This window comes from Typopeltis vanoorti, chromosome 20 (assembly GCF_054136105.1).
Source record: "Typopeltis vanoorti isolate ZY-2024b chromosome 20, IOZ_Tvanoo_1.0, whole genome shotgun sequence".
NCBI classification, from domain to species: domain Eukaryota; kingdom Metazoa; phylum Arthropoda; class Arachnida; order Uropygi; family Thelyphonidae; genus Typopeltis; species Typopeltis vanoorti.
The window spans coordinates 28793926-28808655 of record NC_143568.1 but is presented as its reverse complement, the minus strand read 5'-3'; the positions used below and the strand labels follow the sequence as shown (position 1 = coordinate 28808655).

At 37.0% G+C, this 14730-nt stretch overlaps 1 protein-coding gene across 1 annotated transcript in view; it reads right to left on the bottom strand.

The window, feature by feature from the left end:
• Positions 1–14730, bottom strand: part of LOC150095305 (uncharacterized) — a 186348-nt gene that overhangs the window by 141525 nt on the left and 30093 nt on the right. Inside the window, exon 3 of the mRNA XM_090409996.1 lies at positions 3283–3553. Within this exon, the coding sequence (XP_090266122.1) occupies positions 3283–3553 (271 nt within the window). The remainder of the gene's footprint in view (positions 1–3282; positions 3554–14730) is intronic.

The window sequence follows — 14730 nt, the reverse complement described above, 5'->3', positions numbered from 1 at the left end:
CAGGACACTAGAGTGTACAGAGGATTTGAAATTGGAAGTGATCACCATTTAGTCTTGAGCAGGATAAAATTGAATTTCATATTGAAAAGAAGAACATGTAAGAAAGTTTTAAAACGAATAAAAGTTGAGCAGCTCTCAGATGTGAACTATAGACTAAAATATACAAGCATTATTCAAGAAAAAATGAGAGTTTGAGAACAGGAATCAAACCTTGGAGATTCAGTGGCAAGCTCTGAAGAAAACATTGATTTGGCTCTGCCAGAGAGGCATGTGGTGAGGTTATCTGCAAGGACAAAAAATTAGAACTCCCTGGTGGACACAGGAAGTTAAAGAGGCAGCGAAGGAAAAGAAGAAAGCATATCAAAAGTTCCTGGCAAATAAGTCAGCTTGTGCTCTTAGAGAATACAGAGACAAATGTAAAAAAGCTAAACACTGTGTAAAACTAGCTAAATAAAAGTCACGGGAAGACTTTGGTAAGAACATAGAAAATAAATATCAAGGAGGTGGCAAGATATTCTGGAGGTTGTTGAAGAAGCTCAGAAATGGAGAAAGAGTGCTGTAAAAGGAATTAGAGATGATAAAAGTGATATGAAAACTAAGAAAAAAGATATCCCTGAAGTATGGAGTAATTACTTTGAAAAATTGTTAAATGAAACTAGCAGTGATGACAACACAGTGATAAAAAACACTGGCCAGGCATGCAATCAGGAATACATATCCATGCCTGAAGTAGAAAAAGCCATCAAAAGTCTGAAATGTGGAAAGGCAGCTGGAGTAGATGATATTAGGACCAGAAATGCTCAAGTATGGAGGTTTAAAAGTTTTACAGTGGTTACACTGCATAGTTCAGAGAGCCTGGACAGGACGAATTCCAGATGATTGGAGTAAAGCTCTCATAGTACCCATATATAAAAAGGGAAATAAAACTAATTGTGAGAATTATAGAGGTATTTCTCTACTGAGTGTTCCTAGTAAGATTTATGCCAGTATAGTTCAGAAATGGTTGAGAAGGATTGTGGAAGAGAAGCTTGGTGAGGAACAAATTGGATTCAGGCCAAATAGAGGCTGTCAGGATCAGATATTCACTTTACGACAAATAGTTGAAAAGTCGTGGTAATATAACAAAGATCTGTATTTAAGTTTTGTAGATCTGGAAAAATCATATGACAAGGTTCCAAGAGAGAGAAGCCATTCAAAACTCTAGAGTTGTATGGTGTCAGTGGATCATTATATCAAGCAATACTTAGTCTTTATTTGAGTTGTAAGTCAGCGGTTAGAATTCAAGGAAGTACAGAGAGATGGTTTTAATGTTAAATCTTTTAATGTTAATGTGTCAGACAAGGATGTAAATTATCACCTCTGTTATTCATTATCTATATGGATTACATTATGAAGGAAAGTGGTATTAAACCTGATATTAATATTGGAGATGTTAATGTCAGCTCCTTGCTTTATGCAGATGATGTTATACTTCTAAATAAATCTGCTACAAGTCTGCAAGATTCCCTGACTAAATTGAATAACTGTTGTGATAGATATGGTATGAAAGTCAGCAATAACAAGACAAAGATAATGAAATTAGGCAGAAGCATGGAAAATATCAGCTGCATTATGAATGGAGAACCTATAGAACAAGTAAAACATTTCAGCTACTTAGGCACAATTTTTACTGAAGATGGTAAATTATATATGGAAATAGACAACAGAATCCACAAAGCTGGTATGGTGGGAAGTCGAGTGAATAAATTTATATGAAACTAGGGGAGGGGTTCCATCCCCCTGATGCCTACGGCTCCAACCCCCCCCCCCCAAGTTCCAGACTGTTAGGCCGGTTCTCATTGAATTCTAATGACTCAATAGGAGGTATCCGCACCCCACCCCAAGTTCCGGACTGGTAGGCCGGTTCTCCTTTAATTCTGATGACTCAAAATTTGAAGACTCGATAGGGAATATCCCCCCTCCTGAGTTTCGGACTGGTAGGCCAGTTCTTCTTGAATTCTGATGACTCGAATTTTGAAAACTCAAAATGGGGTTCCATCACCCCCCCCCCCCCCCCCCGAGTTTCGCACTGGTAGGCCGGTTCTCCTTTAATTCTGATGACTCGAATTTTGAAGACTCGAAAGGGGTTCTGCCCCTCCCCGGCGCCCAACCTCCCCTAGTTCCGGAATGGTAGGCCGGTTCTCCCTGAATTCTGATGACTCAAATTTTGAAGACTCGACACTCAGGGTAGCTCCCTACGTTTTGAAATGTTTCAAATTACTTGACAAAAAACGTGACAGAAAAAAAAAAAAGGCTTATTTTATATTATAGAGTAGATAAGAGAGAAATTAGTCAAAACACTAAATTAGCTGTATACAAGACAGTGTTCAAACCAATTTTAACTTATGGATCTAAGAGCTGGGTCAGAAGTAAAACACTTGACCAAAGACTAGAGACAGCAGATATGAGAGTCCTGAGAAAGATTAGGGGCGTGAACAGATGGAATCAATGGCAATAGCATATTAAAAACGAGGATATTAGGAAAGAACTTGACATTGTCAGCATCCAGGAATGCATTAGCAGAGCTAATCTCAGGTGGTATGGTCACTTAAATAGAATGGGCGAGGAAAGATTAGCCAAACAAGTGTTCTCTGCCATGTTGGCAGGAAAAAGACCCAGAGGAAGACCAAAATATAAGTGGATTGATACAGTAAAAAGTGCCTTAGAAGATAGATATATAAATATAAGATATGACAATGTTGTAGCTTTGACAGGTAACAGACTGATTTGGCAGAAAATTGTAATTAGGAAGTTACTAATGATGTAAATTTTTCATGTAGTACTATCATATCCTGTACACCCCTTGAGGGTAAATGTCAGGAATTTGATGATGATAAACATTACTCTTAAGGAAGACTCTCATCTTGCAGATGGAAAGGTGGAAGAATGTGCTCAGGATGAATTCATTCCTAATCATATTTTGTTCATTTTGTAGTTACGACAAAAGAAAATAATGTATCAGAACAATAAAACGTTAGACTAGAAACAATAAAAGTAATAATAAAATGAAGAAACTGTGATTTAATTATTAATTTATCCAATGTTACATAGTAATTCAGAAAAAACCTTGCCTTAATAAGTATGAATATTTAATCACTTTCTAGTGAAGATTGTTGTGGGTCTTCACTGGTGACAACTAAGTATTAGCCTTTCTCTAAAGGAACAAACAAAAAACTTGACCAATTTTAATTCTCATTACTTATTAATCAAGAACTATTTTCTAACTTAAAGCATAAATCATACCTCAAAGACAGTTATATTTCCTTTTCCAAAGCTTAGAGGAAGACCCATCTGTTTCATCAACTCTATATCATTCACATATTCACCTTCAAATGATTGAAATGGTTCTTCCCAGTGAGATTTGTCTTTTTTCCCAAAACAAAGCTTTGCAACTTCATCATCCTTTTCTTCTTCCTTGTCTTTATCTCCCTCCTCTTCATCTTCTTGACTAGCCTCATAGTTTTCGTCATCACTTTCATCACTATACACTCCTAGAGTGTATAAGTCTTTATCCCTTAGATAAAATTTTGAAATTCAGCATTTCATTTATTACATTTTACTGAAACTTCAGAAAGAAAGAAAAATAAAAATCCAGTTTGAACTTCTATTTATTTTGATTCATGGTAATGTAACTTTAATTTGCAATCAATTTTATACTAATCAAGTGTAAAATATTTAAATGTGGACAACATTTTGACATGGTCACCCCTTGAGAGTATATCCCAGGAAATTATTTATATTTCATATAGGTATCTCCATGAAGTCAGAAGACTCATTGCAGAATACCCACCCTGACCATTATACGCACAATACCTATCATACCCTTCCTTTAATTAAATCACTGTCAGGGCACTCATGACTAATTCTGGCAATCCACTCCACTCATTCACCACTCTCCAGGCAAAAAATCTAGTCTGCACATTCATACTGACCACACTCTTACACAACATCTACGAGTGATCCCTAGTTCTCTCTCTATTCACTGTGTAGTGAAAAATTTCTCATCCCTTTTAATAACATATACATTTCTCTCATGTCCCCTCTTTTCCATCTATCCACTAAACTTTGCAACCCAGACACCTTCAACCTATCCTCATAGGATGCATTATACAGACCTGCCACCAGCTTGGTTACTCCTCTCTGAATATTTTGAGCCGTTTTGCCAACTTCTTGCAGTATGCCCACTGAACTTCAACTCTTCCACCATTACTCTCAAGCACCATCAATTTCCTGCAATCCAGTACCATCAATATGATGCAGCGTATGTAATCATTTCAACACCCAAAGTGCATAACCTTACATTTTGCAACATTAAATTGGCAATCATTATCCTTTGCCCACAATGCCAATTTATTTAAATCATCCTCCAGGATATCTACATCCCCCATATAAAACTCTCTGGTGTCTGTCAGCCACTTTCTTAGCCATGCCATCAGCATCATATCCCTTCCCATTTGCTCCAACTTTTGTAAGTTTTCCATGCAGTATTTGGTCAAAAATATAGGAATAATTAATTAATCAACTAGAACATAAGGTTTTATGTCCAGTCATCTTTCTCCAATGAACCCTATTAATAAATAGTTACTAGAATCAATGAAAAAAGAATAAGCCAGAAATTTAGAGCTTAGTTAATCTAACTGTGTATATTCTGTATTAGCTAAACCCAAACATGCAATCTAATGGTACATTCAGTTTGTTTGAATATAATAATTTTTAATGACTTCCTTGAGTAGGCATTTTGGGGGAACTGGCAAAATAGGATTTGAAGTGCTTTTTTTTTTATTTCATCATCCTTAATTATATTTAGGGCTCTGTTTTTTAGTTGTAATGATATCTAATTTTGGCAAAATCATGGCAAAAGGGCAGACCATAAGATGGCATTCTGCTGATTAGCCCTCATGCTAGACCCCATCAAATTCCATGGACATGGTTAGTACAACAGCACAGCTCCCCCCCCCCTCCAACCCTACATATGCACATATCCAGAGGTAGATGATAGATGCAAGAATATCTGCTACAGACTTCCAAATTGGCAGATCTTGATGGAAGTTTGTTTTTTTAATCCACCAAAAACTTAGTCTAACCTGATTTTACTTTTCCTGTTGTCTCTAAGGAAGAAATGAAGGTTGGAGAAATAGGAAAGACTATACAGAGATGAACTACATGAGTACATAACACCTTCTTTTCAGCCATTTTTCTGTCCGCTGCCAGACGAAGGCCTCCTCCAGTTCTTTCCACCTTTCTCTGTTCTTGGCAATGGTTGACCAATTTTCCCCAACAAAATTTTGACAATTCATCAGTCCACCTTCTTTTAGGACGTCCTTGGCTTCGTTTCCCTTCTTTAGGAATCCAGTTCATCAGTATGGTGGTCTATCACTCATCTTCTCTTCTGGATATGTGTCTGGCCCATTTCCATTTTAGTCACTTGTGGTGAAGAATGTCAGTGATGTGAGTCTGGCTTCTTATCCAAGTGTTTCACTTCTTATCTTTTAATGTGATGCCCAGCATCAACCTCTCCATTTTTCTTTGAATTGTTGTTAATATATTTGTCAGTGCTTTTGTTAGCGACCAAGTTTCACAACCACATGAGATGACTGGAAGTATATACTGGTTGAATGTCTTCCTTTTTAAACAAAGTGGGACATCATTGTTTTGAAAAATGCTTTTCAATTTTCTGAATGCACCCCAAGCAAGTTGAACTCTCCTATTTATTTCCATTTGGAGTCCATAGTTTAGATCAATGAGATGACCTAAGTATGTATATGAAGAGATTCTTTCCAAGAAATTGTTTTCTATTATTATGTTTTTTGGTGTTACAAATTGATTAAACATGATTTTAGTTTTTTCTCCATTTATCTTTAGACCGACTTTTCTGCTTTCATTATATAAGTCTTCTATCATTATATTAAGGTCTTCTGGAGTGTTTGCAAAAATTATGATATCATCTGCATATCTTAGGGTGTTAAGTTTCTGTTATTAATGTTTATACCAAGGTTTGTCCAGTTTATATTATTAAATATTTCTTCAAGGACTGCTGTAAAGATTTTGGGTGATAAAGAGTCTCCTTGTCGGACACCTTTTTCAATTGTATTTTATTGCTACTTGTGTGAAGTTGAATTGTTGCTGTTACAGCCTGGAGGAGATCTATATATTCTCCAGGAACTCCCTGATTCTGGAGTGCTTTGATTATTGCATAAGTTTGATGGAATCAAATGCTTTTTCATAATCAATGAAGGCTAAACAGAGAGGCAATTGGTTTTCTGCTTTTTCTATTATTTGTTTTACTGCATGAATATGATCAATTGTGTTAAAGCCTTTACGGAATCCTGCTTGTTCTACTGGTTGATTTGAGTCTAGAAGAGGTGTTAATTTACCTGTTTGTTATTACTTTTGTGAGAATTTTGCACAGATTAGAGAGAATACTAATTGGTCTATAGTTCTTTACTTCTTCTTTGTCCCCTTTTTTTTTAAATAACAGTAGCATTTTTCCAATTTTCTGGTATCTTCTCCTCTTCTAGGCATAGATTTAGTACGTTTGTGACATGGTGAATTATATTGTTTCCTCTCCAATTAATTAATTTTATGTGAATTAGGTCTTCACCAGGACATTTTCCATTTTTCATCTGAATTGAATAGGGGGATGAATTCCATATGCGATGGAGAAGAGTTATTTATATTTGATTTATTTATTGAAGGCTCACTATAGAGTTCTTTATAAAATTCTTCTAGCCTGCTTAGGATTTGTTATTGGTTCCTTATTATAGTTCCATTCTTATCTTTTATTGCATAATAAAATAAGTACATAACATAAGTTAGATTATAAAGCTCCACTCAAGAATGAACAGTGCTCCTCTCACACTGCTATTCAATATCCTACAAACAAACCTAGTAAGATAGTTAGTAATGACATTATTCAATAGTTGACTCAGATGCTGACTCCTAAGGCGTTACCATTAAGTTTGTTCTAGTCTCCATCTAACCTGGTATGGATGCTTAAATACTGATAATCACTTATGTTGATATTTGCCAGAGAAATGCACATCTAGAGATAATAATTACTACCTAAATTTATTTAGCTAATAAAGTATTATGCCAATATTTTCCCTTGAACACCAAGGCATCTTCATTAACACACAAAAAAAATATACTAAGCATGTGTATGCTTAGTATATTTTTTTATATACGTTTTATATATGCAGCCACACCAGAACCAAAACTCTACTGTGCTAAATATTACACTAACAATTGGCACTGTAGTGTACCAAGTTAGTGTGATACTTAGCACAGTAGAGTTTGGTTTAGTTAAGCGTGTTGTAGCTTGTTTATTTATTTATTATTTTTTTTTTTTGGGTGAAAATTTTGCAGAGGAAGATGGCATCATCAAACTTCAAGAAGTGAAAGTATGAAAATGAAAACAGAAATGTTAATCACTAGTGAGAGAAAGATTTTCATTCATCATTAAAGGAGGTAAACCTTTGTAACTTGTCTGCAATGTATCACTCGGTCATTACAAAGCCAGTAACTTTAAACGCCAATATGAAATAAATCACAAAAACTTTTCATCTGATTATTCACCTAAATCAGAATTACAGAAAAACAAGTTGAATGTGTCAAAATTATCAATAAATAGTCAGCAGACATTGTTGACAACATTCAGTAAGGAAGCCAATACAACGACTGAAGCTAGTTTTGTTATATCATGGAATATTGCTCATGCTAATCGCCTATATTCTGATGCCAAATTTGTTAAGAAGAATATAGCTGAAGATGTTGCAGTTAGATCCAAATAACACAAAACTTTAGCAACTAATAGCACAAAAGACCAAAACACCAAACTGCAGAGCGGTGTATCTCCCAGATCAGTGCTGATGTTGCAGGTAAAATGCAAAATGATTTAAAGAATTCCCTTACATTCAGCTTAGCTCTTGATGAATCTTCAGACATATGAGATGTTCCACAACTGCTGGTATTTGTTCGTTATCTTTCCTGTGCAGTAAGAGATGTTGGACTTAGTGGCACTAAAAGAAACTATTTGTGGTGCTGACATTAAAAATATGGTTGACAAAGACTTAACAAATTATGATATTCAACTGGGCTTAAGAATATTCAACTTAATTGCACTTAAGAAAAGTGATCCCAGCTTTCCAGAGTTTCTCCCTGTTCACTGCATTATTCATAATGAACACCTGGCAGCCAGATACTTCAAGTATGAAGATGTTATAAAATCTGCTCATGAAATTGTCAATTTCACACAGTTAATGGGAAGACCCACTGATAGTTCAAAAATTTAACTGAAGAACTGGAGCTTGAAGATAACCACAGTGATGTCTCTTCCTATTGCATTGTGAAGTGGCTGTAAACTGGCAATGTCTTAAATAGGTTTGTGGATCTGTTAGAGCCTATTATTACTTTTCTTGATCTGGAAAATGATGAATTGATGCATTATCTAATGTTCCTTACTAATATAATGAATCATCTACAAATTCTCATTTGGCATTCCAGGGGAAGGGTGAGATTGTTTTTGATCTAACTCAGACAATTTTCAGCTTTCAGAATAAAATAAGAGTTTTTCAAAAGAGGCACAGTGTCAAGAAACTTCAGTTACTTTCCCAATCTCAAAATGAAAGTAAATACATTCCTTGATATTAAAATAAAAGATTCTTCCACAAACTAAAAGAATACAAAGATAAATTACGAGGCCTATTTGATAATTTCCTAGATAGGGTTGAGGACTTGCGTAAGATGAAGCTCTGCTTTGCCTTTCTTGTAAATCCATTCATGGTTGATGTGATCAATAATGGGTTGTCCAATTCTCGGACCTCTGGTTACAGAATCATCTGCTATGGAAAAGGAACTAATAGAATTGCAGGAGGACCTGAGACTAAAGATGATCCATAGATCCCAGTGTATAATTGAGATCTGGAAGCAAGTTCCAGAATTAAAATATCTTGGACTAAAAAAAACCAGTGTGTGACATCTCAATTTTCAGCACATCATACTGCTTTGAATCACTGTACTCTGTAATGAAGTTTGTGAAGTCGAAGCATCATGCAATCCATACAAATCAATACCTGACAGAGCTAATTCGTACAGCCTTGACAACATATTATCAGCCAGATTTTCAACAACTCACAGCCAAGATGGAAACTTGCAACACATCTACTAGCAGTAAATAGCCTGATAATTGTATCAATATCATTTATATCACAAAAATATTATGATAAGACTATAATTTTGTAAGGTGGTATCTGATTAAAATATCTCTTAATTTTATTGGCTTACATATTTTCCTCCATGTTCTGACCGGATATTTACTAAGACATATAAATATTAAAAATATCTGTTTTTACCCCTTTTATTTTTATCTTTGGCAGTCCTATTTAATGTTAATAAAATGTAAATTTGCATAGTTCATTACTGTATTAAATATACTCAATATAGTTAAAACAATTATCAGTCAGGATTTTGAAAACATTTGGTATATATCTTCCGAATCTTCTAGAATTCTTGAGACAAATGTCTTAGGCAACATGTAGTAGAAAGAATACAAGGTTCGAGTATTTTGGATTTGGTCATAGCATCAGAAGAGCTGATTATAACTGAGATGACATCTCTGCCCCCAGTTGGAGAGAGAGTAACCATGTAGTTTTGACTTGGAAGATGAATAGACATGCAGGAATATCAAAAAGAAAGAAATATATGTGGAATTATATGTGTGGCAGGTGATTATAATAGTCTTACATATATCAACTCAGGGCAGTTCTATGGAGGGAGGAATTGAAAGAGCAAGATATAAAGAGCAAGAATTGAAAAGGAATATTTATTAGCAACAATAGCAAATTGTATACTGTGTGTGAAGAAGAGAACACAATTTGTTGTAAAGTGGATGACAAACAATAACAAACAGGAACTGCAGATAAACAAGAGGTTATGGAAGAGATATGAGGAAAGAAGTGGAAAGCAGATACATGAAGAATATAAAACTCAGGCCAGGAGGGTGACTAATATTGTAAGGAAGGCAAAACTGGAATATGAAAAGAGATTGGCTCTGAGATCCAAAGAAAATCCTAAGGAATTTTTTAGCTATGTGGCCTAGGAGGAGGAGAAATGGCTTTTAATTTTTCAGGAAATGACAACATATACTAGAATATTAATTAAAAAAACTTTAATCAATACCATTCTATATTTTGACAATGTCACACTGCCATCATCAGGGATCACAAAAAAGCAATGATATGTGCACGCAGACGCTAACGATGAGCAAATAAGGCTGAATGAAGGCAACAAAAGTCAGGACTAGAGGCCTAAACTGTGTCCCCTAGTGAGCTAAATTGGGTTGTCTTGACCATTGGACTGAAGATCTTGATGAATAGTCTTTCATACTTGTATTTGCTGTAGTGTAATAGAATGGCCTTCTTCCTGTGGTAGGTGTCCAAGGCATGGTCAGCAAATCCTGAGTGGCTGTATTGGTGGAACTGGATGTAGTCCTTGTGTTTGGATATACTGATATTGGCTGTCCTGCCTGTTTGGTCATAGCAGGACAGTTTGCAACTGCAAGGGACCTAGTATATTCCGATCTAGGGGATGCAGCTAGTTTTTGTGGAGCAGATAAGAGATGCCAATTTCTTATGTGGTCTGTAACTAGTTGTAAGGTCAAATTTCAATAGGATTTTTGTTAATTTTTCGGTGGAGGAGAAAAGATTGTTGAAGAATGACATTGTTGGATAAAAATGGGAATAGACTGACTGATGCAAAGGATATAGTGGTGTTCTTCACTTTATTGGGGGTATTTCATCCTGGAAAAGTAGGTTTTATTACTAAATGGATAGAGAAGGTTCGAGGTTTAGAAGTGCAAGAGGAGAGTGAGTTTCAAATACTGAGTACTTTGGATGTCAATAAAGCAGTGGGACTGGATGGAATTTTGTCACAGGATTTGAGAGAATGTGCTAAGGAACTGACAGCTCCCTTGATCTGGCTTTTCAATGAAAGTCTGGTCAAGGGAAAGGAACCCAAGGAGTGGAAGGAGGGTAAGATAGTGCCGATGCAAAAGGGTGGTATCAGACTGGAAGTGTCAAACTATAGACCAGTTTGTGTTTCCTCAGTTGTTAAGATTTTGGAGAACCTAATGAGGGTATCATATACAGTGCTGGGCAGATGAGGATAATGTTATCTGTGAGAGTCAACATGGAGTTGTTAAAGGATACTCGTGCTTTAGTAATATGATTGCCTTTTATAAAAAAATGACAACAACAGTTGATGAGGGAAAGGCATAGTCTGCCTCTTTTTTTTTTTCTTTAACAAAGGCATTTGACAGGGTAGCACATGATAAGCTGATATTTAAGTTGCAGCACATAGGTTTAGATGTCAGGTTAGTGAATTGGATTCAGGATTGGCATTTTGATAGGTATCAGAGAGTTGTGTTGCATGGGAGAGCATTATCAATTGGGGGGGGGGCAGAAGGTTGGAAGTGGGATCCCACAGGGCTCACTGCACTCGGAACTATATTGTTTAACCTTTATATCAATGACATTGTCAATGGATTGCAGAGAGAGAGATATTCAGTTGTTTGCAGATGATGTGGAGTTGGGAAGGGTTATTATTAGTAGAGGATTTGAATAAACTGGACAGATGGGCAAATGAATAGGGGAGGGGTATCAGTTTAATGCAGCAAAATGTAAAGTCTTGAAGTTTGGGATACATCAATAGGAGGCTGCATACTCTGTTGGAGAAACTATACTGGAGGTGAATTGATAGAAACCTGAAATTCAAGGAACATATGCAGGTAACTCAGAGGATTGCTGCAATACTGAGAAGGACATTAACCTGCAGAGATAAAATAGTTGCCCTGATCAGACCACACCTGGACTATTGTTCTCAAATTTGGTGCCCAAGATTTGAATGGGATAAAAAACTGTGGAAAGCAAGCAGAAGATGATAAATATGGTATCAGGACTGTAGAGTGTTAGTTATGAAGACAGGCTGTGGGAATGTGGACAGTAGAGTTTGGTAAATAGACAGAGGAGAGGTGACAGGATTGAGACTTTTAACCTGTTGGGCAGTAGTTATAGGGTTGACATTGAGGAATTTGTTCGTTTGGTGTAATGGGGGGGGGGGGGGCAGGTTGAGGACAAGGGACCATCCCAGGAGGTTACGAAAGGAAGCTGTGAGCAAGAGGGTGAGGAGCGATCTCTTTACATGGAGGATGGTTGAACTGTGGAATGCATTGCCTGACAGTGGTGAGAGCACAAATGGTCAATGAGTTCAAGGAGTGGTATGATAGACTGTTTTCTAGGATGGGCATCCTGCAATGAGTTCTGTGACTCCATGAAGGTATGAATAATAATAATATATGTGTACTTTGCAATTTCTGAAACAAATTATATACAAATTAACAGTTTAAAAACTACCATGAATAAATATTATTACGTACATGTATTTCTTAATATTTAATTAAAATTTTGTAACAAAATGTGCATGTAACAATAAAAATGTGTGCATAATATTTGTTCATCTTAAAACTTTCAAATCTGAAGTTTATCTGGCTCTTATGTTAAGCAAAGTTGCCACCTGACAATTTAATAATATAAAAAAAAAACAGTTATGTTAAATGATTGATTAGGCCACCACTACTGTATTCTACTTCTGCAGCTTGTCCCAATTAAGTAGGGTCGCTGTTTTTGGTGAGTTCTCTTCCACATCCTCAAGTTCTCCTCCACCAGTTCCCTCCATCTCTCCTTTGGCTGCTCGCGCTTCCTCTTCCCCTGCACATCCATCTGCATGACCTTTCTTCCCAGATATTCATCCTCCCTCCTCATCACATGACCAAAATCTCAACCTTACCTCCTGTATCTTCCTTCCTAAATTCATAACTTTCACCGTTTCCCTCACATAGTCACTTCTCAGACGATCCTTTCTGGTCACACCATATATCTGCCTAAGCATTCTCATCTCTGTTACCTCCATCTTGCTGATGTTATTTTTCCTCAGGGCCACAGTTTCCATTGCATATGTCATAGCTAGTCTCACTACTGTCCTATAGATTTTGCCTTTCAGATTGATCAGCACCCTCTTATCACATAGCACTCCAGCCATCTCTCTCCAATTCCTCCATCCCACTTCCTTCTCAGCCTCTCCATCCTCTTCCACTGTTGAACCTAAGTATCTAAAGTCCCACACCTTCCAGCTCCAGATCTGTCTCCTGGCCGCCGTCCACTTTGCAACACATATACTCTGTCTTACTTCTGCTCAGTCTCACACCTCTCTCTCTTCGAGTACTTTCCTCCATCTTTCCGGTTTAATTGCCACTTCTTCTCTTGAATCTGCACACAACAAGATGTCACCTGCATACCACAGTGTCCAAGGTGTGTCTTCTCTCATCTCCTCTGTCACCACCTCCATCACAATATTAAACAGGAACAGACCTTTAATTTAATGGTGATCCTTGATGCAAGCCAACTGTCACTTGAAAACTTTCTGTCTGTCCCAGGCAGGTCCGAACTCATCTTCACATTTCTGTACATCTCCTGCACTAACCTAACATATTTCTCCGGTACCCTCTTCTACCTCAGACACCTCCAGACTTCTTGCCTTGGCACTCTATCGTATGCTTTCTCCAGATCAATAAACACCAGATGTAGCTCCTGTTGTTTCTCTCGAAACTTTTCCATCTCTGCTGTAACCCAAAGATAGCATCTGTCATTGATCGACTGGGCATGAAGCGAAATTGCTCCTTTGCAATCTCCACCTCCTTCCTCAATCTTCCATCAAGAACCCTTTCTAGGATTTTCATTTTATATTTTAATAGGAATAAAGTTGATGTGTGGGACATCAACTTTATTCCTATGTAATTCTTACAGTCTTGTGCATCCCCTTTACTCTTGTAGATGGGGACAAGAGTACTTTCCCCCTCCATTCCTCAGGAATATTTTCCTGTTGGCAAACTTTCATGAACAGGTCCCACAGCAGGTCAAATCCCTCTTCCCCCAGTTCCTTCCATGCCTCCACTGAGATCCTGTCAGAGCCCACCAATTTTCCATTCTTCATCCTCTTCATGGCCTCCTTCACTTCCACTTTACTGATGTTCTGCACCATCCTCTCAGATGGTTGCCCATCTTCTCTGTGAGTTCTCGTTCAAAAGTCCTTCAAAGTACATTCTCCATCTGTTTCTTATATCCACATCCCTCCATAATACTCTTCCTCCAGAGTCTTTGATCTGCCTCACATGTAAGATGGCCTTTGATGCCTTATTTCTACATTTTGCTAGCCATTAAATTTTTCTCCATCCCTCCTTTGTTTCTAATTGATCAAAAAGATGATCTTGATATGCCATGGCTTTTACCTGTGCAACAACTCTCTTGGCTTCTTGTTTTCTCTCTCTGTCCTCTTTGCCGTCACTGCTTCTTGTACATTATTATTCCACCACCAATCCTTCTTCTGCTCTCTAATCTTTCCAGATGTCTCACCAAGCACCTCAACTGCACAGCTCAGAATTGCTTTTGAATTATGTTTCCACCAATCTTGTACACTTTCTAGTCCATCTGAAATCCTCTCTAACACCCTCTCCCTAAAACAATTCCTCACACTCTCTTCTTTTAAGTGAAACCACTTAATTGTCTTCATCCCATGGCTTCCAAAGGTTCTTATCTTCGATCTTATTTTAAAGTCTGTGCACAGCAGCCGGTATTGCTGCTT